The sequence below is a fragment of the Salmo trutta genome, chromosome 23 (genome assembly GCF_901001165.1).
Source record: "Salmo trutta chromosome 23, fSalTru1.1, whole genome shotgun sequence".
Classification (NCBI taxonomy): Eukaryota; Metazoa; Chordata; class Actinopteri; order Salmoniformes; family Salmonidae; genus Salmo; species Salmo trutta.
The window spans coordinates 5,904,034-5,929,342 of NC_042979.1; the positions used below are offsets into that span (position 1 = coordinate 5,904,034).

General features: G+C 41.3%; 2 protein-coding genes across 3 annotated transcripts in view; one reads left to right on the plus strand and one right to left on the minus strand.

Moving 5' to 3' along the window:
* Positions 1–726: 726 nt before the first annotated feature.
* LOC115159158 (sorting nexin-18) lies at positions 727–5,571 on the minus strand. The gene is made up of 2 exons (XM_029708615.1): positions 3,734–5,571; positions 727–1,862 (listed from the first exon to the last, which is right to left on the minus strand). The coding sequence occupies exons 1-2, from the start codon at positions 5,214–5,216 to the stop codon at positions 1,624–1,626; spliced, it is 1,722 nt and encodes a 573-aa protein (XP_029564475.1). The 5' UTR covers positions 5,217–5,571; the 3' UTR covers positions 727–1,623.
* Positions 5,572–8,642: 3,071 nt separating this feature from the next.
* The window catches only part of LOC115159159 (ADP-ribosylation factor-like protein 15), a 63,388-nt gene continuing 46,721 nt past the window's right edge, over positions 8,643–25,309 (plus strand). Inside the window, exon 1 of one of the 2 annotated variants that reach the window (XM_029708617.1) lies at positions 8,643–9,015. In XM_029708617.1, the coding sequence (XP_029564477.1) occupies positions 9,004–9,015 (12 nt within the window). In that variant the 5' untranslated portion in view covers positions 8,643–9,003. Of the gene's footprint in view, positions 9,016–17,214; positions 17,456–25,309 lie in introns of those variants that run through there. The other variant, XM_029708616.1, reaches the window with a different exon arrangement.

Here is a 25,309-nt window from a genome sequence, read left to right on the forward strand (position 1 = left end):
TACTTTTTAATGTACATTATTTTCTTTAGGAATGTAGTGGAGTAAAATGTGTCAAAAATATAAATAGTAAAGTACAGATACCCCAAAAAACAACTTAAGTAGTACTTAAAAGTATTTTCACTTAAGTACTTTACACCACTGAATTTCGGTAAACAAAATCTAATGGATGGACTTGGGAAAAGACAGCTCCTGCACTTCTTTTATCCCAAGTCAAGCACTGGACATGGGTGAGCAAATACAACAAACCCAGTTCAGCAAGATAGCTGTGTGTTAACAAGAACAACAAACCATTTAAATTCCCTTCAAGTGTTTCAGATGTAACTTGACCCAGAGCTAGTGGAAAAGGAATCTGGTCTAAATAATGAACGCAATGGAGGTGGAGTAACTTGACCTATTGGGAGAGGAGAAGAGATGGTGTCCTATATCAATAACAGTAGTAGTACCTGAATTGCAGCCATGCTGTCCGCTGAATGTAGACCAGGCAAACATAAGAAAAAGGACTACACAGTGTTCCTTGTGTGATCAAGTGAATATACTGTGATAAAGGTCCCTTCTACATGTATTAGGCTGTTCAGGGGCGATGTGTGCCAAGTCATCTAGCACTACCCTAATCAACCTGGTAAAATAACTTACATACATTAGACTTTTGGCTGTCATCGAACAACTGTGTTTTGGGAGGATACCAATCAATGGTCCTTCAATCGTCAAATTCACATACAGTACATGTGTAGGAGGAAGGATTTAATTTCAACAATGTCCTTCGACATCAGGGAATCCCACAGAGACATCATTTGCAGTATTATTCTGGCTGAGTTATTTGTGCCTCCCTCCTCCCTCTCCATTGGGAACAATAAGAAGGAATGGAAAATCAGGTGTTCTGTTCTCCTCCAGTGTTCTACAATCTTAAAGCTTGTTCCTGGCACAGAGCTCTCTGGGAGGTCTCAAATAATGAGGTTCAGAAACTACAACAGAATATTGAAATACCAATCCCCCCTTGGTTGCCCCCTCTATGATAAGACACATGTACAGACACACACACATACACACACACATATAGACACACATATACACACACACACACACACACACAAAGAGACATGTCATTCATATTTGCCATGAAACTGAAATTGTTATATTTCTTCAAAGAAAAAGGCAAATGAGGGGGATTCAATGCAACAGGTTAAACATGTCTTTTAAGAGATTTCTTTGCAATTCTATACAGTTCCTTATGGAAGACATCCCACTCATTTCTGAAGTGACACTTCTTATATGTGATGACTTAACATATCCTGTCAAGCTAGACTACATGATCAAGTTTTGCGGAAAACAACGTCAATGAAGGAGTATCTTCAGTATCTTTCTCCCCCATTTTCCCATCCGTCACTGCGTCACCTGCATAGATCCACTCACTTCCGACTGTAGAATGGATGAATAATCTGGTCATGGAGAACTGAACAAGTCATTCAAGTGCCCCATCTCCTCTGGGCACTTTATTTATCATCTCTATCCATCTTTCTTTCTCTCCCTCTCTAAGTCCCCCTCTGCCTGTCCCCCTCTCTCTCTCTCTCTGTCCCCACCATCCTCTCTCCATCCCTCTGTAGCCACCCTCCTTTCTTCAGGCCCTTATATTATATATTCGTCGTACTTCTGCAGTGCCTCCTCTAGCTTCCCAGTGATCTTCTGGAAGAAGCTGATCTGCTGCTGGAGGTGGTGTTGCATCTGGCTCTTGAAGTCACGTACGCGCGTACGGTGGAAGTGCTGGATCTCAGCCAGCGTGGCGCAGGAAATGATGTTACAGCGCTCGTTGATGGTTGATCCCTCCCCTTCCTGTTTCTGGCACTCCTTCACTTTGGTAAGGGCACCTGAGGAGAGAGGTGGCGGAGAGGGAGAGGGGAAAAACATGGGTGGGAAAGGGGGCATGGAAAGGGTTTCGAGAGAAGGGTATCAAAGCTATTCCTTTAAGTGGTGAAAAGGAAAAAGGTTATCTTTAGTCATGCAAACTCTAGTTGAATCCTAAATCTGTCTCTGAAAAGTTTTAACATGACTCAGGGAAAAGAGTTGACCATAGTTTCATGCCCTTTCTGGCCATAGAGTAGTAGACTGAAGCCAATGCTCTATTGTCCCACTCACACAGAGTTATAATCTTCTAACAAAAAGCAGTCGGTCTAATTTACAACTTATTGCACTGGAGTATTCAGGCTAAGAGGTTCTCCAAGGCCACAAACACTGAGCAACCTTTTTCGAAGTGAATAGCTAAAGACAGCGATAGTTTTACAAGTTGTAATGAGATATGAACCATAAAAATGTTGCAGTGAAGGACACATACTTGAGCTCTGAATGTGTAAACGGAAGATCTGACTTAAGACTTGGCCGCTGCCTTACTGAAATAACTTTCTCTACAGCCATTAGAATAGACTCTTATCTGGGGAATATAAATACCACACACGTCACACTCACGCAGGCAGGCTCCCACACAAACTTGGATTAATAAATATACTAGTGATATGAAATTAACTTGGTTATTTTCAGCTCTGCATGCGATTACAGTACCAAAGCACCAATAAGCTGAACTGTTTCACCGGTGCCAGTGGGAATAAATTTGTCCAGGCATATTGTGGAGCAGCTCCCCAGATCCCCACCCTTGGAGAGGAAAATAATTTAATCCTGAGGCTGCTTCCATTCCGCATTCCAACATTCCCAGGGCAACGCCGGACAAGGGGCCCCGGAATCTCCTCCTTCTCATTCTATTCAGATGTAGGATAACCTAACCTTCAATGTCTCAATTGAACTTGGACTGCATAGCATGTAACAAACAGTTCCCCATACTTATGTACCTACTGTGTGATAAATCAAAGTGACAAATCAGAGAATGTTGTCTTACTTGGTAAAACGAGAACGAGAGAGTTCCGTCGAACCATGCTTCCTTCCTTGAAGACTAGGCCTATCTGCAGTGTCTTCGAGCCCTGCGCTGTGATTGTAGGCTCCTTTATCAGAGTTCTATTCAAAAAGTTAGTTACTTCAGCATTTGGCAGATGTCAGAGGTTTATGTGCCAAAGCCCCAACCTCTGATCTCACTCTCTTGAGTGGGTGTGAGACAACATTTCTGCAAGGAGAGGTAATTAAATATCATGCCTTCCAGTCATGTTCGAGTGCATTACTCAACAGCATAAACTGTAACGGCAAACTTTTGCCAGCACGCACAAAAGTTTAACATAATACAAAACATATGTGCATCAAACTCCCGAGTGGTGCAGCAGTCTAAGGCACTGCATTGCAGTGGTAGATGCGTCACTACAGACCCTGGTTCAATCCCGGGCTGTATCACAACTGGCCGTGATCAGGAGTCCCATAGGGCGGCGCACAATTGGCCCAGTGTCGTCCGGGTTAGGGGAGGGTTTGGCCGGGGCAGGCCGTCATTGTAAATAAGAATTTGTTCTTAACTGACTTGCCTAGTTAAATAAAGGTTAAATAAATGTTACATGAACTGAAGTAACATTAAAAACATAAAGGATTTTGATGCAAGGGATTTCATGGAATGCCAAGGCAACATTTGTTTTTGTTCATCATTAACATAACATCTGCATGACATGACCCCTATGAGGGTAGTGACCATAGAAATCAAATACCTATGAGGTTACACTCAAATGGCCATGGTCAGAGGGGCTTCGACTGGTCTATGGACTATGGCATTTCTATGGCATAGACCAGAGACAGCTGTGACACCATACTGTACCTTTCTGCACATGTATGATATCAGGGTAGTTGGCCAGGTGTCCCTTGTACAGGTCCAGCAGGTCCGATATGGGGTCCAAATCCTGTCTGGGCTGCTCAGCAAAGTAGTCTCCTATAACCTCGTAGGCCTCTCCTGTGAATGCGATGGCACGGTTCAGTCCTACAGAATAGGCCTGTTGGTCCATCTCAAAGGCTTGGCCCAGCAGTTTGAAGGACTGGCCCACTTTCTGATACTCTTTCTTAAAGCCGGTGATCTGCTTCCTGGCGAACTCGTTGATGGTAGCGTTGACTAACAGACAATTCTCATCCATCTTCTTAGTGAAGGCTTTGAAACCGTCTATTTTGCTCTCCACCTCCTGTAGGTCCAGTGGAACCGCCGGGGTGGAGATGGTCAGGAAGAAGTTAGCTCCAGTCAACTCATCCTTCTCTGCCTTTCGCTTGCCCATCTTCCACGTCTTCTCGTCTGTGCTGGGGCAGGTGAGGAAGTGCTGGAAGACGTCACACCTGGCCAGGACAGGATGGCTCGTCATGTGGTTCATCCACCATATTAAACCTTTTCTGCGCTTGGAGACAAAGTCCTGTTCGAAGCGCCCCGTGGCCTGTTTCTCGGGCAGATGGGGGACTGATATGACAGGGAATCGTTCGACTAGGCGGGCATAGAGCCAGTCAAAGTGCTTGTACCTTCTATTCACCTGGCTCTGGGTATGAGAGGGAGTCAGTCTGTATGACATGTAACTCTTCATGCCTTTGAATTTAGTCTGTTTGGTCGGGTCATCGATGGAGCAGGCGAATGGATATGGGTCTTCTTGCCACTCGGGCCCATACCGGCCCATGACAACACAGATCTTGTCCCCGTCCTTGACGAAGGCAGCCGCCTCGCCCAACACAAAAGCTTCTCCGCCAGATTTCACAAAGGTTGAAAACCTGTTGAGGTTTTTACCCACTGTGGCTGAACTTTTGGCTTGGGCACTGCTACGTCTCTCAGGCAAAGTGGTAGTGACCGTGTATGCTGTGGAAGAAGTGCCATCATTGTCATGTATCGTTCCAGGCTCATCCGCCACAGTCGAGCTGTCATCCCAGTCATCATCCCAGTCGTCATCACTACCTTGACTGGTCGGGTAACTGTGGTGCTGTGGAGTTTGCACGGGATACGCAGAGTGGGTGGGGTTCGGGACTGTAACGCTCTCAGCACGAGAGTGGGACTGGGAATGGTATGATGAATCATATCCACTTGATGGCAACTCGGCTTGACCATGATCTGCCGACATGCCATTGTTGTTGGAGGAGATGTCAGATGAATCATTTGTGAGAATCTCCACATATGAGGCTGGAAAAAGACCAGTCTCCCCTCTGCTGTTAGTTCCCTCTAACCATCCCTCGACATCTTGTTCGCTGTACAAAGTAACAACTTCGTTCTCAGTAATCGATATCTCTCCTGGATTTTCGGAACTAAAGTCGTACAACGCTCTCGCTCTAAACGCCATAGTTTATATAAAAAAAATAGGAGCGCGCGAGACTGAGTACTGATATTAATTAGTCATGCGAGCGAAACATGGGATCACCGTATCACTTTGTATTCAGCACCAACCTCTTTAGTTTTTAGTTTTAGTCCTTTGCAATGCGCTGTAGAAGAATCTCGTCCGAAAATAAGTTTCGAGTTGTAAAGCATGCGTCTGTAGTCTGTAAATTCATGCGTAAAAGGCAAAGAACAATGCCATATTTTTCTTCATGAATAGGTAGGAGGGAGAAAGTCCTATTCCAGATGCTTCAGGCTCGTAACAGGACTAGTCCTCACACGTAATAAGCCTGAATAGTCGAGGGTGGAGCTAGTTCTAGGTTACGTTCAACCTGGTTTTAATGTCTATGCATTCAATAGGCAACACAGCAGCAGTCACAAACAGATTTGGTCAAGTTGCCGTATTGTTACAATGTTCCAATACTGTTATAACGTCGCTATAATTATTATTACTGCACTATGCATGCAGTGTGCATTGGGACTTTGGCAAAATAAACGTTACAATTTCATGCAACTGGAGTCTGTCTGTTTTACTGTTTTGAGAAGTTTTGGGCATTTGCAACATCTAGGTAGCCGCTACTGCGGGATTTTCACTGTCCCCATATTTGTTATATCATTCAAATTAACCAAGAATAATCAAAACCTGAAATTATACCACGGCTGTGTGATAATGTAACATAGGTCTGTGAAGTGTGGCCTAACATTGATTGTTTCTCTGTTATCTGTGCTATGTTATCCCATAAGGTACACCTCATATTCATCGTTTATATATTGTATATTTTTCATTAGGCTACAATGCAGGAGTGTAAAGTACTTAAGTTAAAATATGTCAAATCAAATGTATTTATAATTAAGCAATAACGCACGAGGGGATGTGGTGTATACCACGGCTAAGTGCTGTTCTTATGTATGACGCAACGTGGAGTGCCTGGATACAGCCCTTAGCCGCGGTATATTGGCCATATACCACAAACCCCCATGGGTCTCCAGATCCTCAAAAAGTTCTACAGCTGTACCATCGAGAGCATCTTGACCGCTTGCATCACCGTCATGTATGGCAACAGCTCGGCATCTGACGGCCTTACAGAGGGCAGTGTGTACGGCCCAGTACATATATACTAGGCGGTGTCAGAGGAATTCCCAAAAAATTGTCAAAAACTCCAGTCACCCAAGTCATAGATTTTTCTCTGCTACCGCACGGCAAGCGGTACCGGGGCGCCAAGTCTAGGTCCAAAAGGATCCTTAACAGCTTCTACCCCTAAGCCATAAGGTTGCTGAACAATTAATCAAATGGGCACCCCAGCACATGTACCGGTAACCCCTTTATATAGCCTCCTTATTGGTATTTTATTACTTTTTATTTTTGTTTTTGCTTGAGTTTATTTAGTAAATATTTTATTAACTCTATTTCTTGAACTGCATTGTTGGTTAAGGGCTTGTAATTAAGCATTTCACGGTAAAAACCTTTATTTAACTAGGCAAGTCAGTTAAGAACAAATTATTATTTACAATGACAGCCTAGGAACAGTGGGTTAACTGCCTTGTTCAGGGGCAGAACAATAGATTTTTACCTTGTCAGCTCATGAATTCTATCTAGCAACCTTTCAGTTACTGTCCAAACGCTCTAACCACTAGGCTACGTTACCTGCCGGTCTACACTTGTTTTATTCGGCTCATGTGACAAATACAATTTGATTTGATTCATTGCTATTACAAACTGCTTACCAATGTAATTACAGAAGTCAAAATAAAGGTTTTGTCATACCCGTGGTATATGGTCTGATATACCGTGGCTGTCAGCCAATCAGCATTCAGGGCTCGAACCATCCAGTTTATAAAGCAATTTTTACATCAGCAGATGTCACAAAGTGCTTATAGAGAAACCCAGCCTAAAACCCCAAACAGAAAGCAATACAGATGTAGAAGCACAGTGGCTAGGAAAAACTCCCTAGAAAGGAAGGAACCTAGGAACAAACCTAGAGAGGAACCAGGCTCTGAGGGGTACCATTTAAGTCGTTTTTGAGGGTATCTGTACTTTACTATTTATATGTTTGACAACTTTTACTCCACTACATTCCAAAAGAAAATATTGTACTTTTTACTCCATACATTTTCCCTGACACCCAAAAGTACTCATTACATTTTCAATGGTTAGGAGGACAGGAAAATGGTCCAATTCATGCACTTATCAAGATAACATCCCTGGTGATCTATCTGCTGCCTCTGATCTGGCAGACTCACTAATGAAAATTGCTTCATTTGTAAATTATACTGAACAAAAATAAATACGCAACATGTAAAGTGTTGGTCCCATGTTTCATGAGCTGAAATAAAAGATTCCAGAAATGTTCCATACGCACAAAAAGCTTAATTCTCTTAAATGTTGCACACACATTTGTTTACATGCCTGTTAGTGAGCATTTCTCCTTTATCAAGATAATCCATCCACCTGACAGGTGTGGCATATCAAAAAGTGTGCAATGGGTGTGCTGACTGCAGGAATGTCCATCAGAGCTGTTGCCAGAGAATGCAATGTTCATTTCTCTAGAGAATTTGACTCTACATCCAACCTGCCTCACAACCGTAAACCACCTGTATCTCGTCATGTGGTCGAGCGGTTTGCTGATGTTAACATTGTGAAGAGTGCCCCAAGCACAACTTGTATCGTCACGTATAAACCACTAGAGGTCAAGATACACACATTATTGGAGGAGGGAGGAAATTCTCCTACTTTGAAGATACAGTAAATTGTCATGTTTTTCAAATAATAAAACCCAGACGTAACGATGGTGACTGGTTTAGTGTAGCAAATGGGACAGCCTTGCAAAAATGTTTAATCGTTCAAGTACATGAAGCAAATCCTGTACACAGGTCACGTGACGTCTAATGACGAGTGGGGGAGGTCATAAAATCCAAGAAAACCAACCTAAGTACGTTTCCGGGTTTCGACCAAGTTTCAAAACGGTGGTTGAGGTTTTGATTTTAACCCATCCTACTTTAATCGATAGTATAGCATCAACATAATTGAATTTATTTTGATGTATAGGGTTTGAAATGTCTGCGATATATCATATAGTCAGGTATAACCAAATTAAGACTATAGCCGGATATCACCGTTTCGCTCGAATATCTTTCATAATGCTACGCCTGAAAAAGGGCTATCACTAGTTACCACAGCCACAAAGTAAAAACGGCTATATCGTAAAAAATCATGAAAGCACAAATGTGATTTTTGGTCTCAATATAAGGGTAGTGTTAGGAATAAGATTAGCAGTGTGGTTAATGTTAGGTTTAAAATAAGATTTTAAGAAGATAAATTATAGAAATGGGCGGGGTTTAGCCATAATTACGACTTTGTGTCTGTGGTAACTAGTGAAGACCTTGAAAAAACTATCCATACTTCCTGCAACATATCCTGTACAGCCTAAACTCGGATTCTTGCTAGGGAATAAGGACAAAAACAAAGCCAGATGAAAATAAGGCCGTGCATAGAATATCATGTTTAGATTTATGTTAGCTAGACTATAAGACAATAGTAATTGCATAACCCACAGAGTTTCAACGCGTCGAAACCAACACGCTCTGCACACATTGATTATATTGCTGTTTTTGGCCAAGGTGGGGAATACAAAGGCAAAATAGTTTACACCAAATCAAGATTTGAATGCATCCATTTTACCTGGAATACGCCGACCCCAACCAACTTCGTAATTGAAATTTGTCTTTTTGAAGAGCACGTCAAGCTGAAGTATTTCATGGATTATCTGGTATGGTATTTTCCTTTGCTTTTCATGCTGCCATGTGTGGCTTTAGTTTACCTTAACTTCAGACAATTAGCCAATTTTGGTGTTTTTATAATTGATTAATTGAACACCGTATAAAGGATTTTGGGGTCAGTCTATCGATCTGATCTGCTTGGAGGAGCACTAGTTTATTGACCATTTTACACCAACAAAAATTGCAACCATTAAAGCTGGGCCAACAAACAATCTTGGACTGCCTGTAGTTTTAGTCATAATAGGCTAGTAGCCTAGTCAGAAAGTCGGTAGCCTAGTCATAATGGCTATTAGGCCAGCTGTTTAAAGCTTGATCTCATTCTAATATTTTTTTTATCACATTATATGGCCTTCATCCTATGTATGTATGTATGTATGTATGTATGTATGTATGTATGTATGTATGTATGTATGTATGTACACTACTGTTCAAAAGTTTGGTGTCACTTAGAAATGTTCTTGTTTTTGAAAGAAAAGCACTTTTTTTGTCCATTAAAATAACATTAAAATGATCAGAAGTACAGTGTAGACGTTGTTCATGTTGTAAATGACTATTGTAGCTGGAAAATGCAATTTTTTAATGTAATATATACATAGGCGTACAGAGGACCATTATCAGCAACCATCACTCCTGTGTTCCAATGGCACGTTGTGTTCGCTAACCCAAGTTTATCATTTTAAAAAGGCTAACTGATCATTAGAATACGGTTTTGCAATTATGTTAGCACAACTGAAAACTGTTGTTCTGATTTAAAGAAGCAATAAAACTTGCCTTTAGACTAGTTGAGAATCTGGAGCATCAGCATTTGTGGGTTCAATTACAGGCTCAAAATGGGCAAAAACAAAAACCTTTATTTAGAAACTCGTCAGTCTATTCTTGTTCTGAGAAATGAAGGCTATTCCATGGAAGAAATTGCCAAGAAACTGAAGCTCTGGTACAACGCTGTGTACTACTCCCTTCACAGAACAGCGCAAACTATCTCTAACCAGAATAGAAAGAGGAGTGGGAGGCCCCGGTGCACAACTGAGCAAGAGGACAAGTACATTAGTGTCTAGTTTGAGAAACAGACGCCTCACAAGTCCTCAACTGGCAGCTTCATTAAATAGTACCCGCAAAACACCAGTCTCAACGTCAACAGTGAAGAATAGGCGACTCTGGGATGCTGGCCTAGGCAGAGTTCCTCTGTCCAGTGTCTGTTCTTTTGCCCATCTTAATTTTTTATTTTTATTGGCCAGTCTGAGATATGGCTTTTTCTTTTCAACTCTGCCTAAAAGGCCAGCATCCCGGAGTCGCCTCTTCACTGTTGACGTTGTGTGAGGCGTCTTTTTCTCAAAATAGACACTCTAATGTACTTGTCTTCTTGATCAGTTGTGCACCAGGGCCTCCTACTCCTCTTTCTATTCTGGTTTCCCTGTGCTTAGCTCCATTCTGTTTCTTTTTTATCCTAAAAAACTCCCCAGTCCTTAACGATTACAAGAATACCCATAACATGATGCAGTCATTACTAGGCTTGACAATATGGAGAGTGGTACTCAATAATGGGTTGTATTGGATTTGTGACAAACAAAACACTTTCTATTCAGGACCGAAGCTTAATTAATTTGCCACATTTTTTGTAGTATTGCTTTAGTGCCTTGTTGCAAACAGGATGTTGTACAATTTTTTTTAAACATTTTTATATTCAATGTCAGCTTTTACATTTTCTCATCTACCTATAGGTGCCTTTCTTTGAGGCATTGTAAAACCTCTGGTGTTTGCTGTTGAATCTGTGTTTGAAATTCACTACTTGACTGAGGGACCTTACAGACAGTTGTATGTGTACAGAGATGAGGTAGTCATTCAAAAATAATGTTAAACACAATTATTGCAACTCAATATGTGAATTGTTAAGTACATTTTTATTCCTGAACTAATGTAGACTTGTCATAACAAAGGAGTTGAATACTTATTGACTCAATACATTTAAACTTAACATTTTTTATTTGTAACATTTTTGAAAAACGTAATTCCACTTTGACATTCTGGAGTATTGTGTGTAGGCCAGTGACAAATCTAAATGTAATCCATTTTAAATTCAGGCTGTAACCCAACAAAATGTGGAACAAGTCAAGGGGTACGAGGGGGCTGTCTTTACCAGCCTTGTTTGTGTTTAGGGGCTATATGGCTAATGCTTTTGACCTGTCTGCCAGTATGACTGTCTTTTTAGTTTACAGGCATAGCCACGAAGTTCAGTACTCCTGCATGAATGCAGAATCATGCCATTCATTAGCTTGTTGTCCCTTGAACTGTAAAGGTCCTTGTGTTTTCTCCCATGGGAGGAGCTGATAAGAAGTTGTCGTAGGATGGAGCTCTTCCTGAAGAACTAACAAGGCTGAAAATAGCACTGCAAATGTTGGCTTCAAACCAACCAAGGGAGGGAGAAAGATAATGAGCTTGCAGTAAAATCAAATCCAGTAAGCAACAGGTGTGGACTAACAGTCATATTTTTACTTACGGGCCCTTCCCAACAATGCAGAGAATTTCTTTTTGGGGAGAAATAATAGAAAAGCAAAAAAGTAAAGTAATAATAGACACACAATGAGTAACAATAACTTTGCTATATACAAGGTGTAACAGTACCATGTCGATGTGCAGGGGTACCAGGTAATTGAGGTAGATATTTTTTTAATTTAACCTTTATTTAACTAGGCAAGTCAGTTAAGAACACATTTTTATTTACAATGACGGCCTACCCCTGCCAAACCCAGACGACGCTGGGCCAATTGTGCGCTGCCCTATGGGACTCCCAATCACGGCTGGATGTGATACAGCATGGATTCGAACCAGGGACTGTGGTGACGCCTCTTGCACTGAGATGCAGTGCCTTAGGCCGCTGTGTGTGTGTGTTAACTATTTAACTGTGCTCGAATGCTTAAAAGGCCGCAAAAACGATAAATATCGGTTATCGGTATCGGGTTTTTTTTGGCAAAGAAAATATCGGATATCGGTATCGGCCAAAAATGTAATATCGGAGCATCACTAGTAAATAGTATGGTCTACAACACGTGCCAAACTCGTTCCATGGATGGCAGAGTGTCTGCAAGTTTTCGCTCCTCCCTTTTACTTGATTGATGAATTTAAGGTCAGTGATTAGTAAGGAACTAGGGCTGAGCGATATGTCGAATTAATTTGATTAATCCTAATGTTTTTTTTTATATGCGTTTATGTCCGCTTGTTCTCATGTTGTATTTTTGGTCTCGTCTCTTTTGCTCCTTTTGTCCTGTGTGCACCGCCCCAATGGGAGTCGTTGTCCCAAAGGCGGGAAGGCAGGTGACAAGCTTAGAAAAAAGGGATTGTTTAGGTAGGCCTGACAACTAAACAGAATAGGTATCTTAGGTGTTCTCCTTTCTCATTTGATTGTGTAACTTGCAGGGCCATTGGCAGAAGCCCTTCTCTTATTACTTTTACAGATGATGAGGTTTTGTCTTTGGTGTTGTGGTATTGGCAATTCCACGTTCACTTAAAATGTATGCCAAACAAAAAACATTGATTTGACAGTTTAACAAACCATACAGCTCTATGCACAAGGACTACTTTTAACAATTTCACACTAAGCATTTTACAAGAACACATTTACTGGAAGAATTGTTCAGCTGCAAACAAAATTTTGGTAAAATCTCCCTCTTTTTTTTTTTTTTCCCAAAAACTCTGTTAAAAATCTGTAACGAATTAAGATTCAGCGATGTCTGCAGAAAGAATGGGGTGTCAGCTATGACATGACACTGACAAAATGTATTTAGATTATTGAACTACAGTAAGTGTACTGGATTTACACCCTGTAACGCCTGATCTGTACAACACAGAAATGCATAATTATAGTTATGGTGATGAATCCTAAATAGGTACACAAATGTATAAATATGCAATATCCACCTTTGCATATTTGAGGTATTATTCTACACGCTGGCTATTATTTGCCCCCAAGCAAGACCACATTTGGTTGCTCCGGAACAAATCTGAACCAATCATAGACATCTCTTTCACAACTTTGGACATCAAAGCACAGCTAAGTAGAGTATAGCACATAACAGTAAAGTTGAGTTCAGTAGAGTATACTAGAGTACACTACAGTAGAGCAGGGCTGGGCGATATGGCCTAAAACTCATATCTGAGTTTTTCCTAGCCACCGTGCTTCTACACCTGCATTACTTGCTGTTTGGGGTTTTAGGTTGGGTTTCTGTACAGCACTTTGAGATATCAGCTGATGTAAGAAGGACTATATAAATACATTTGATTTGATATCTCCATTTTTTTCCCCTAACCTTTGGGCGATTGAGATATATCTCGATTAAAACAAATTAGAATGATCTAAATAAACTTTGTACAATTTAAAAGTCAAATATACTGCATTTTAAACAGCAATAATCGAATGAATTCAGAGTTTGAAATTATACCTAGGCTGAAATATATGCCTTCCACAACCATAAGACTAAAATGCTACTAGCGATACGTGGTAACGTAATGTGCGCGCAACAAACTGAGCGTTAATTTTCCGGAATGGTACATCCGTTTTATTATTGTCTGTTATGATTGACATTTGAGGAGTTGAAGCATATACAAGGTATGGTTCGAAAGGTTAACTTCTCCTCTATTACAGTAAAATAATGTCTCCGTGTTTCGGTGTCTATATTTGGTGTCCAAATTGCGAGTTGAAACTGTTTGTCAGAGAGGAAGACGTGATCTCTCATCTTTGTTGTTGTGAGTGGTAGAGGGAGGGGCTTGGGAGAAAGAGGCGAAGCGAGAAGATTCACTCTCCCAAAAATGGGTACAAAAATTTGTCCAAGATTAGCCCTATGCTCTTATTTTGAACCAAAGCTTGTCGCCTGCCTTCCCGCCTTTGGGACAACGACTCCCATTGTTAGGGTGGAGACATGAGAATCTCGTCATTATATACAGATCTCGGGTGTAAATGGGAAGGTGCCCAACACAGAAGGAGCAGACGAGACCAAAAAGACGACATGAGAACAAGTGGAAATGAACGGTCATAAAAACGAAATTTACAAAAAAAAACTTGATTCTGCGATACAGGCATTTGGAATATCGCACAAGAACATAAATAGGAATTAATCAGCTTCATTCAAAATATCGCTCAGCCCAACAGTAGAGTTCAGTGCAGTAGAATATAGTTCAGTACTCTACTCTGTGTATAGTACTGTACAGAACTATACTTACCTACTTTTCTCTACTGCACTCTACTGTGTTCTACTGTGCTGTACTGTATAGTATTGTGCTGTCCAAACTTATGAACCCAACTGTGGTTTGTAACTACTTTAATTTCCCATTGTAGCCAATGAATTTTCTGAAATTCTGTTACCAATTTTGTTAACGGAATTTCGAGTTGTAATCCCTTAAGAATTGATCAACAAAATTGATATCAGTAAAAACACTAACTAACTGATAAGTCTACTTTTTCTTGTTACTTCTGTGAACTTTCCTTATCCTCCTTCCTTATGACGCGAGAAATTAGAAATATCTTAAAGATACAGTGACTTTTTCCACATTTTGGGGTTAAAATGGATTCAATTGTAAAATTGTTTTGTCAAGAAATGTACACAAAATGCTCTAATGTCAAAGTGGAAGGAAAAATGTAATAAAAAAATTGTAACTAATGAAAAATAATACCCTACTATGTTTTGATTAGATAAGTACCCCCGCCCCCACCTTAGCTACATTCCCTTTTCTTTTTATCCTGGAAATTCCCCAAGCATACAGAGGAGTTGGATATTACTGTGCATGGAGAGGAACCCCACTCGACTGGATCACAGGCAATAAACAGTTAAATGAAAGATTAGCTACTCACTCTCCAGTCCACTCTCTACTTAACCTCAAGGATTACAATTTTCCATAGAATTTGTTACGGAAAAACATTATTGGAGCCCTGCAGTGCATCACAGCTGTTTTGATGGAAGAAAAAAACATCCACGGGAGATTTTCAGCTTACATGGAATGGGTGGACCCGTTGCCCTTAACGGTTGGCACGGAGACGAGTGTTTTTTTTAACTGCCAGTTGTGTTTTTTCAGAGAGCTTGGCTTCCTCCACTGTGTGAGGTGGAGGAGAGGGTGGGCGCTTCTTTTATCGTTATTGTTATGTTTTTCACATTTTACAACTTCTGTCTTTTCCCATCACTACAGTCCTTTCAATTGTTGTATTATGGACACGGATTCATTTCTGGATTTGGCCTGACATTGTCAAATTCATTATTTTTTTTTTAATAGCACGAATCTGCCCTTACCTCACAGAAGGAACAGGTCACCTCCATGAAAGAGGCTGTTGTTTCGTGTCAAGGAAGGTATATAGTGCACTACTTTTGACCAGAGTCCTATGAGCCCTGGTCAAAAGTAGCGCACTTTATAGGGAATAGCATGCTATTTGGGATGCAGCCCCACCTGTTTAACGCAGATGATCAGATGGTGACCTTTGATCACTGAAGAGATTTGAATGTCCAACAATGCCTGCATGACTGAGCAGGGCAATAGGACGAAATATCCACACAGTTCAGTTGACGTCATGGCCGCACTTCATGCTTGCAGCCAGCCTAGTTTTGTTACCCGGATCTTGGGAAAGATCAGCGATATCACAAAGGCTGCGTTCACACCAGCAGCGCAATACTGATCTTTTTTTCCAACTAATTGGTCTTTTGACCAGTTACCTCAGATCTTTTCACAGCAGATCTTTTTCTGAGCTGATTGGTCGAAAGGCCAATCACAGCCTAGATCAGAGTCACATGGGCGATTTCCACGCCAGCGTAAGCTATTCTCACGTTGAAACTCCATTGGGAGGCAGGATGTTGTATCACAAATCATTTTATATTGTCCTTAGCAATATGTCAGAAAATAAGCAATATCAAAAAGGGTACTTTTGAGCTTTTAATAATAATATATTTCATCTTAAATAAATGAATGTGAGAAGTTATATTTCAGAATCTGAACGTAGTCCTTATTTTAAAGCATGCCATAAGAAGTATAACGACACAATTGTCATCTGTACCATGTAGCGTTCACAGATCATTAAATTTTTAGCTTACGCTGGCGGGGAATCGCCCATATAGCCTATTTAGATGTCATTTAGATTACATTTATGTAGGTTATTATCTGAATATACTGTTTGGGTCTGGTAGTGCTAGCATGTGGGGAATTAGTCACCCTGTATCATCATTATTATCCTCATTATTATATAAAAATACGTCTGTGTACAGAAGGCTACATTATCTCCAGCTGCCTACTCAGAGGATAAACCAGGCCTACATCCTCTTACGGAAGTGAGGTCATTTTGGATCTACAAGTCTTAGTTTCAACTCTCTTTCTTTGGATGGGATTTAGAACCACAGGTGAACACAGTTCAGTTCTAGAGTCTCAAACATTCCACTCTCTCTCTCTTTCCTCTCAATGATTTTTCTAGGCGCATACATACCTAATACAAAAATAAGTAACTTTCTTGACTAGTGAATTTTGACTCGAGTATCTGTACTTTTTGTGTCTTGTTTTTCATAAGTCAGTCTTAGTAAGATATCCTCATAATAACGAAGCTTGGGCTTTTCAAGTGCCTCTGCCTCCTTTCATCCAACAGTTTAGCTTGCAGTCCAAGAGTCCCCGAAGAACTCTGAGAAATTGGGTATTGGTGAGAGGTGTGGAAACCAGTTTGTAAAACATTACCAAGACAGGAGTGAAAGACTAGCCTATTGGTTCACATTCGTATGGGAAGGTTTTTGAGGATAGTAGTGTGACACAGACTGTGAGAGAACAGACGGTAAACAGAGGTACCTTTCCAGATCTGCTTCGAATAAACTCCTCTGCAGGGCCTTACAGACTTTACCAGCTTACTGTAGCTCAGTGGAATCAGGGTTTGGAAGGACAGTGGATGGTAGATGTTTTTCGCATGTTGACTGTATTATAAGGATTTTTTTTAAACTGGTGACTGTATTCTGAAGACCTGTTAATCTTCAAACTGGACATTGAGTTGACGGGACCAGTTATCTGTGACCCGCTAGTCTAACCTTTTGTAGATCAGACATAGCCTAGCAGCCATAGGCCTTGTATAGTTTGCTGAATCACCAGTGTCATAACTGTGGTTTGATTGAAATTAGTGTGAACAGATTTTCTGTCTCTCTCTCTCTCTCCTCTCTCTCTCTCTCTCTCTCTCGCCTCTACTTCCCAGATGAAGTTGCTGAGAGCTGGCGATGGGCTTCGTTGGATCATAACTCTTGACTAGAGTCCTGTCGCTTTCCCCCCGCTGCTGCTCTGTCTCACTCTGTTCTGTCTTCCTCTCTGACTGTGTCCTCTGTTGCTGTCAGTGACTCGTTAGTTGTTGAGGAAAGCACTTGCCTTTAGCCGTGGACAATGTCTGAGTGCATGCATCTCACCCTATGCATTTGCAGGATTGGCGCCTATACGGTAAGGACAATAGCATGTGTCTTTAGCATAATAGCTTTTGAGTGCATCTTCCCCCGTCTCTTCTGTCCTGTCTGTTGTTACATTGGTGATAAGTCTCATGTCAGTTGATAAGATTGTGTGATCTTCAAGACCCCTCATGGAATGTATATGAACTATTTCCTGCTCCACCCTTGGAATGTGCGTTGATTGTATACTTGGCCTATTTTGCGCTTGTACTGTAGCTAGAGAGAGCAGCTAGTGCAGTGGGTCGTGGGCAGAGACCCACCTCTGCTCCAAGGCCTCCTCTCACCCTCTAGGCAGGATTCCAGAAGAGAACTCTGATCAGGCATGTCCAGTCATGCTTACCTTCAGGAATGCTCTGCTCAGGTCTGTCTGGCACAGAGTGATCAGCTGGAGTCCGCCTGATCTCTGACATTCCAGCTGTGCTGGGAAAGAATCGTTTGATCTCAGAAGTCGGGTGGCAATGCTTCCCCTGCTGCTGAACTGAAGTACATCAGATTTGTGTTAAAGGAGCTAGAGTATTATGAGTGTGGTAGTTTACTGGGCTTGTCTGTTTATGTTCAGTGTGAGGTTGCGGTATAAAATTATATCCAACCAGTGCCAGAGTGTGGAAATGTCTTAGCTTGTTATGCTTGGACTGGAGTCAGTTGTTATCACGTGTGTTTTATCAGATGTTCCTTGGCCAGTTGACCTTTTGAAAGATGATGACCTATCAGCAAGCCACCCGATGGAAAAAAAATGTATTACGCTGTTATTACAGTACACTGCGCTGCTTCGTTTAACACTTTTCAGCAGTTATGTTTGAGTGGTTTTGAGCGATTTTTGGGGCTCTGGATAGGCCTAGGCCGTGTGGTAATAGGTAGGTTTGGTTGAGTGGCCAGAGCTCGTGGCTGTGGGTGTTAATGTCTGTCATTAGAGCTCACTGGTCTTTAGTGGAAGTGGTAATTGTGTTTAAAATCGCTTTTATCTGCCTGATCGCTCCCTAAAGGGGGAAACGGGGTAACCAGAACCTTGTTCTAGAAGTCACAGATATCATCATTATTCAACAGCCTCGGGGAACTGTGCTCAATGAACTGGAAAAAAACAGACACATTAGGCTACTCAAAGACGTGTCACATACAGTAGGCAACTAGGCCTGTTATTATTATTATTATTATTATTATTTGACCCTGCTGGTCATCTATGAACATTTGAACATCTTGACCATGTTCTGTTATGATCTCCACCCGGCACAGCCAGAAGGGGACTGGCCACCTCTCATAGCCTGGTTCCTCTCTAGGTTTCTTCCTAGGTTCCGGCCTTTCTAGGGAGTATTTCCTAGCCACCGTGCTTCTACACCTGCATTGCTTGCTGTTTGGGGTTTTAGGCTGGGTTTCTGTACAGCACTTTGTGACATCAGCTGATGTAAGAAGGGCTTTATAAATACATTTGATTGATTGATTGATGTAAGAACATCTCAAGTTTCCTACAACAGGGAATTTGTAAAGGCCTAAAAGCTGTCAGTTCAAGCTTGAATGGTGAAACTTAGGCCTACTGTGATTATGAAATATTTATGTGGTCTCAAATCCCAACCCCTGTTATGTGTTGGTATACAGTTGATGGGTCATGGAGTGGAGTGGAGAAAGGTGATGTCTGGACTCTGGAGGGAGGGGGATGCTGAATATAGGCTACTGGGCTCCACCCAGCTCACTGCACTTCCTCACTTTGATAAAGCAGGATGTGGCAGGCCGGCCTGTCGGTCGTTCCAGCCCACCAAGGGGAATATCCCACGGTTCAGATATTCAGCTTAGATTGACCCTGCCGTTAAGCGGCCAAAGCAACCACCCCTATGGCCTTCTGGGAAATGAGGGCCTTAACAAGCCCAAACAGGAAGCTATTGGAGAAAAACATCCACTGAATGGGCTGTTTGAGTTAGGGGAAACAAAGATTGACGTCTGCTTTGTGCTTCTCACGGGTCTGGAACATTAACCCATAGGCCACGGTGGAGGCAGCCTTGTTTGCCAGATGTGAGACAGGGTGGCTATGGGAAGAGACTTGGGTGGAGGAGGTAGCCTGGCCAGTCAGTTACCCAACATACTGACTGGCCACTCTACACTTAATCAAAGGTTTATCCAACCTCTCGTCAACAGATTCTGATTTACTCAGCTGATGATTTACAGATTTAGCTCATGATTTACCCTCTCAACAGATTTTTCTGTTTTGGTCAGAATTTCAGTTACGATCATGCACTGTGTGTACAAAACAGTAAGGACACCTGCTCTTTCCATGACAGACTGACCATGTGAAAGCTATGATCTCTTATTGATGCCACTTGTTAATTCCACTTAAATCAGTGTAGATTAAGGGGAGGAGGCAGGTTAAGAAGGATTTATAAACTGTGAGACAATCGAGACATGGATTGTGTATGTGTACCATTCAGAGGGTGAATGGACAAGACATTATATTGAAGTGCCTTTGGACGGGGTATAGTAGTAGGTGCCAGGTGCACCGGTTTGTGTCAAGAACTGCAGCGTTTTTCACACTCAACAGTTTCCCGTTTTGTATCAAGAATGGTCCACCACCCAAAGGACATCCAGCCAACTTGGCACAACTGTGGGAAGCATTGGAGTGCAACTCAATTAGGAAGGTGTCCTTAATGTTTTGTACACTCAGTGTAGATTAGCCAGAGCTCTGAGCCTTAGCAAGACTGTCTGAATGCAGGGCCAGCCAGGGAGAAAAAATGCACTGTAGCGCTGCTTCCCAAATGGGAATAGGCTTCCCGCCCTATTCGCTCTAGTCAAAAATAGTGCAATATATAGGGAATAGGTTGCCATTTGGCTTTCTCTGCCAAACCGAACGGACGGCATGTGAATGATACTGGGCTATAGACAGAAGGGGACCACCTCAGAGTTTAGCTCTTAGCAGGGGCTTTGCGGAGTCTGACGCTAGTCGTAAAATCCTGAAATATGAATACAGAAACAAATCCCTCCTGCGCTCTGTTGCATGATGTAGGACTCTACTTCACCACTGAGTGGAGAGAGAGAGAGTACGTACCGGAGAGGACTAATGTGGGCTAATGTCCTCATGTACACTTCTCCCTGTCTATTGGATGATATGGCATCTATACTGTACAGATTTCCTGATTTCCTTGGGGTAGGGTATCTCAAAGACATATAATCTCTTTCAGAATTGTCGTGTGAAAAAAAGGTACTTCTTTCTCGTAAAGATGCGTCTATAGATCAGCATTGATGATATGTCCATTCACAGAAGACAGGGGTTTAAAGACCAAATATAGTTTGAAGTGATTTAAACATCTCTGCTATGGGTTTGTGTGCTGTTAATGTGTATTTCTGTAGCCTTTTGATTGTTTTCAAGTCCAATTCTGCACTTCCTCAGTTCAGTTGAGTCCCAGTCTTTTCAACCTCCAATTCAAAGTCCCTTTCCTGTTTCCTGTTGTTCCCCCGGTCCTGTCCAGTTGTCAAACTGTCCGGATTCTCTGGCCTTGGCCTGGCACTGCCCACGGTTACCATGGTGACCAGAATAGGAAAACTCACTTTGCGCAGCGGGAAACTTCCTGTTGTGATTCTATACCTGTGGTTTTGCATTAGGTCTAGCCTTGTGGTCCAGCCTGTTTGTGCTTTAGTGGCTAGCCAACGCCTCTTTGTTCGTTCATTGCACTCTATGGTTCATTGTCATGCCAAACAACAATCATCATGATGTATCATAAATGGCTATATGCTACAGCAAATAGCCAATAGTGTGGAACCAGGCTAGTTTTGCATTAGCGATGTTCTTCCCCCATGTGCAATACAGGATGTTTGTTCAGTTTGAAGAATGTAGTGTGTTTGTAACCAGGTTTCCATCCAACCCGTTTATGCAAGTAAAGTACATGTCGGATAACAAAAAATGTCACGACAGGCATGATGGAAACAGCAAATTTGTCGGTAAACCTTCAAAATGTCTAAAAATGCTAGAAGGTCTGATCTTTTTGTGTCTGCAATATTAATTATGCGAGAATTGGCAGTGGAAACGATATGTCGTGTGGACCTCCCACTACGCATCAGGAAAGCATGCAGTTTATTAGGCTACAGATTAAATAGATTATGATGAAAGTGCAAGGGGATGAGCTTGATGCTCCTTTCCAATAAATATTCAGTCTTATTCTGGTGGCGTGATGATCAATGCCTGGCTGCCGTTTGACAAATCAAAAAAAGTCTTGCTATTTTGACCATAATAATCATGTAGGCTATACCCGCGCTGTATCTGCGAGTTGTTGGGTAGAGTGCAGGTGCCAACACCAGAGTGGGCACATTCGCTATATAACGCAAAACATTTTTGTGACAAAACCATCAGTAGAGTTGAAAATACGATGAAAACTCATTTAACTTGTATTTTTTATTCGGTAAATGGGAATTTGAACGCAAAAGTTATTTTTAGGGGCACTATGTCCTCACGCATTTGCAACAAGTCAATTTTTTTCAATATTCACATGAAAATCTGTCGCCAATTGGATGGAAACCTAGCTGTTGATTTTGAGGCAAACCTGAAACTGCCAGATCTTTGAACTTGAGCACTAAGATGTGAAGTTCATAGGAGCATGTCAAATTCGGTATTGAATGAAAGGTAGGAGTCTATTTTTGAGAAATTAAGGCATACAGTGCTTTCAGAAAGTATTCACACCTCTTGACTTTTTTTACAAAATGGGATGAAAATGTCTTTTTTTTTTTATCAAAGATCTACACAAAATACTCTGTCAAACATTTTAACTTAATTAGATAAGTATTCATCCCCCTGAGATAATACATGTTAGAATCACCTTTTGGCAGTGATTACAGCTGTCTTTCTGGGTAGGTCTATAAGAGCTTTCCACACCTGTAACATTTTCCCATTTATTATTTTCAAAGTTCTTCAAGTTCTGTCAAATTGGTTGTCCATCATTCCTTGACAACCATTTTCAGGTCTTGCCATAGGTATTTAAGCAGATTAAGTCAAAACTGTAACTCGTCCACTCTGGAACATTCACTGTCTTGTTGGTAAGCGTATCAAGTGTAGATTTGGCCTTGTGTTTTAGGTTATTGTCCAGCTGAAAGGTGAGTTCATCTCCCAGTGGCTGGTGGAAAGCAGATTGAACCATGTTTAACTCTGGAATTTAGCCCGTGCTTCGCTCCATTCCGTTTATTATTTATCCTGGAAAAACTCCCTAGTCCTTAACAATTACAAGCATACCCATAACATGGTGCTGTCAATTAGGTTAGTATTGTGGAGTAGCTACAATGTTTTTGATCCGTCCTCAGTTTTCTCCTATCATAGACATTAAACACTAACTGTTTTATAGTCAACATTGGCCTCATAGTGAATTCCCTGAGCGTTTTCCTTCCTCTCTGGCAATTGAGTTAGTCTGCTTTTTAAATCAGCTACAAGTGATTTAAATGAGTAAATCTGTTCCAAAGTATTCCCACGCATAATAAAGAGATGTTATCATATACAAATGTAAGCAAGGCTTGAAATTATTTTGTTTTAGTCAAATAGTATAACTGTTTGGGCTTCTTGCAGGCCAATTTGCAGTCTACAAATTATTTGTAATTATGTTCCGGCCCCCAGACCATCTGCTCAAGAAAAAGTCAGCCCTGTTTTGCTCAGTTAAGTGTACAGTGCCTACAGTACACCCTTTTGAACTTTTTTTCACATTTTGCTGTCTTAAAATTTAATCTAAAAAGGGATTAAATTAGATCTACACAACCTACTCCACATTTTTTTTCGAAGTGAAAGAAAGTTATTGAACGTACTTGGTGGAAGCACCTTTGGCAGCCATTAAAGCTGTGAATCATGTTGGATAAAACTCTATCAACTTTGCACAACTCACTTCTGTCATCATGAAGTGCTTTCCGAGGCTAGTCAAAGACCACATCACCTCCCTCACAGACACACTCAACCCGCTCCAATTCGTCTACCGCTCGACAAATCCACGGACAACGCAGTCGCTATTGCACTGTACACTGCTCTTACCCACCCGGACAAGGAATGCATATGTGAGGATGCTGTTCATTGACTACAGCTTGGCCTTCAATATCATAGTGCCCTTTAAACTCACAACAAAGCTCACGGCCTTGGTTTAATTTCACAAGCCCTGAATTCATTAGATTATTGTTGACTGTTTGAAATGCAGTGTATTTTACCTTTAACCTCTACGAGATCGGTGTTGCCCCCCGCAGGACGGTTGAGCTAACATAGGCTAATGTGATTAGCATGAGGTTGTAAGTAACAAGAACATTTCCCAGGACATAGACATATCTGATATGGGCAGAAAGCTTACATTCTTGTTAATCTAACTGCACTGTCCAATTTACAGTAGCTATTACAGTGAAATAATATAATTCTATTGTTTGAGGAGAGTGCACAATTATGAACTTGAAAATGTATTAATAAACCAATTAGGCACATTTGGGCAGTCTTGATACAACATTTTGAACAGATATGCAATGGTTCATTGGATAAGTCTAAAACTTTGCACATACACTACTGTCATCTAGTGGCCAAAATCTAAATTGTGCCTGGGCTGGAATAATACATTATGGCCTTTTCATTTCAAAGATCAGATCTAATGTGTTATATTCTCCTACATTAATTTCACATTTCCATAAACTTCAAAGTGTTTCCTTTCAAATGGTATCAAGAGTATGCATATCCTTGCTTCAGGTCCTAAGCTACAGACAGTTAGATTTGGGTATGTCATTTGTAGGCAATTTTTTTTTAAGTGCCCGATCCTTAGGGGATTTTTAGTTGTTTATTTATATATATATTGTCCATACATTTGGAAAAAATTGAGATATGAGTTTTAGGCCACATCGCCCAGCGACTGAACTTCTCCCTATGCAACTGGGTCCTGAACTTCCTGACCGGCCATCTTCAGGTGGTGAAGGTAGGCAACATTACCTCCTCCACACTGATCCGCAACATGGGGGCCCCACAAGGGTGCATCCTAGGGCTGTTACGGTGTTCGTATTACTGCCACACCGGCGGTCACGAGTCATGATGGCAGTCAAATTCCACGTGACCGTTTAGTCACGTTATTAGGCTTCTCCAAGCTCTGATGCTGCTGATGGTCATTAGTAGCCTACCACTGTCCGATTTCAAAAAGGCTTTACAACGAAAGCAAAACATTAGATTATGTCAGGAGAGTATCCAGCCAGAAATAATCAGACACCCATTTTTCAAGCTAGCATATAATGTCACAAAAACCAAAACCACAGCTAAATGCAGCACTAACCTTTGAGGATCTTCATCAGATGACACTCCTAGGACATTATGTTATACAATACATGCATGTTTTGTTCAATCAAGTTCATATTTATATCAAAAACCAGCTTTTTACATTAGCATGTGACGTTCAGAACTAGCATTCACACCGAACACTTCCGGTGAATTTACTAAATTACTCACGATAAACGTTCACAAAAAACATAACTATTTTAAGAATTATAGATACAGAACTCCTTATGCAAACGCTATGTCCGATTTTAAAATAGCTTTTCGGTGAAAGCACATTTTGCAATATTCTGAGTAGATAGCTCGGCCGTCACAGGCTAGCTATTTTGACACCCACCAAGTTTGGTACTCACCAAACTCAGATTTACTATAAGAAAAATTGGATTACCTTTGCTGTTCTTCGTCAGAATGCACTCCCAGGACTTCTACTTCAACAACAAATGTTGGTTTGGTTCCAAATAATCCATAGTTATATCCAAATAGCGGCGTTTTGTTCGTACGTTCAAGACACTATCCGAAGGGTAACGAAGGGTGACGCGCCGGCGCGTATTGCGACAAAAAAAATCAAAATATTCCATTACCGTACTTCGAAGCATGTCAAACGCTGTT

Coding starts and splice junctions, on each gene's coding strand:
- LOC115159158 (XM_029708615.1), bottom strand. CDS start 5,216: ATGGCGTTTAGAGCGAGAGCGTTGTACGACTTTAGTTCCGAAAATCCA. Junction 1,863..3,733: donor TATCATACATGTGCAGAAAG/GTACAGTATGGT, acceptor CTCTCTCCTCAG/GTGCCCTTACCAAAGTGAAG.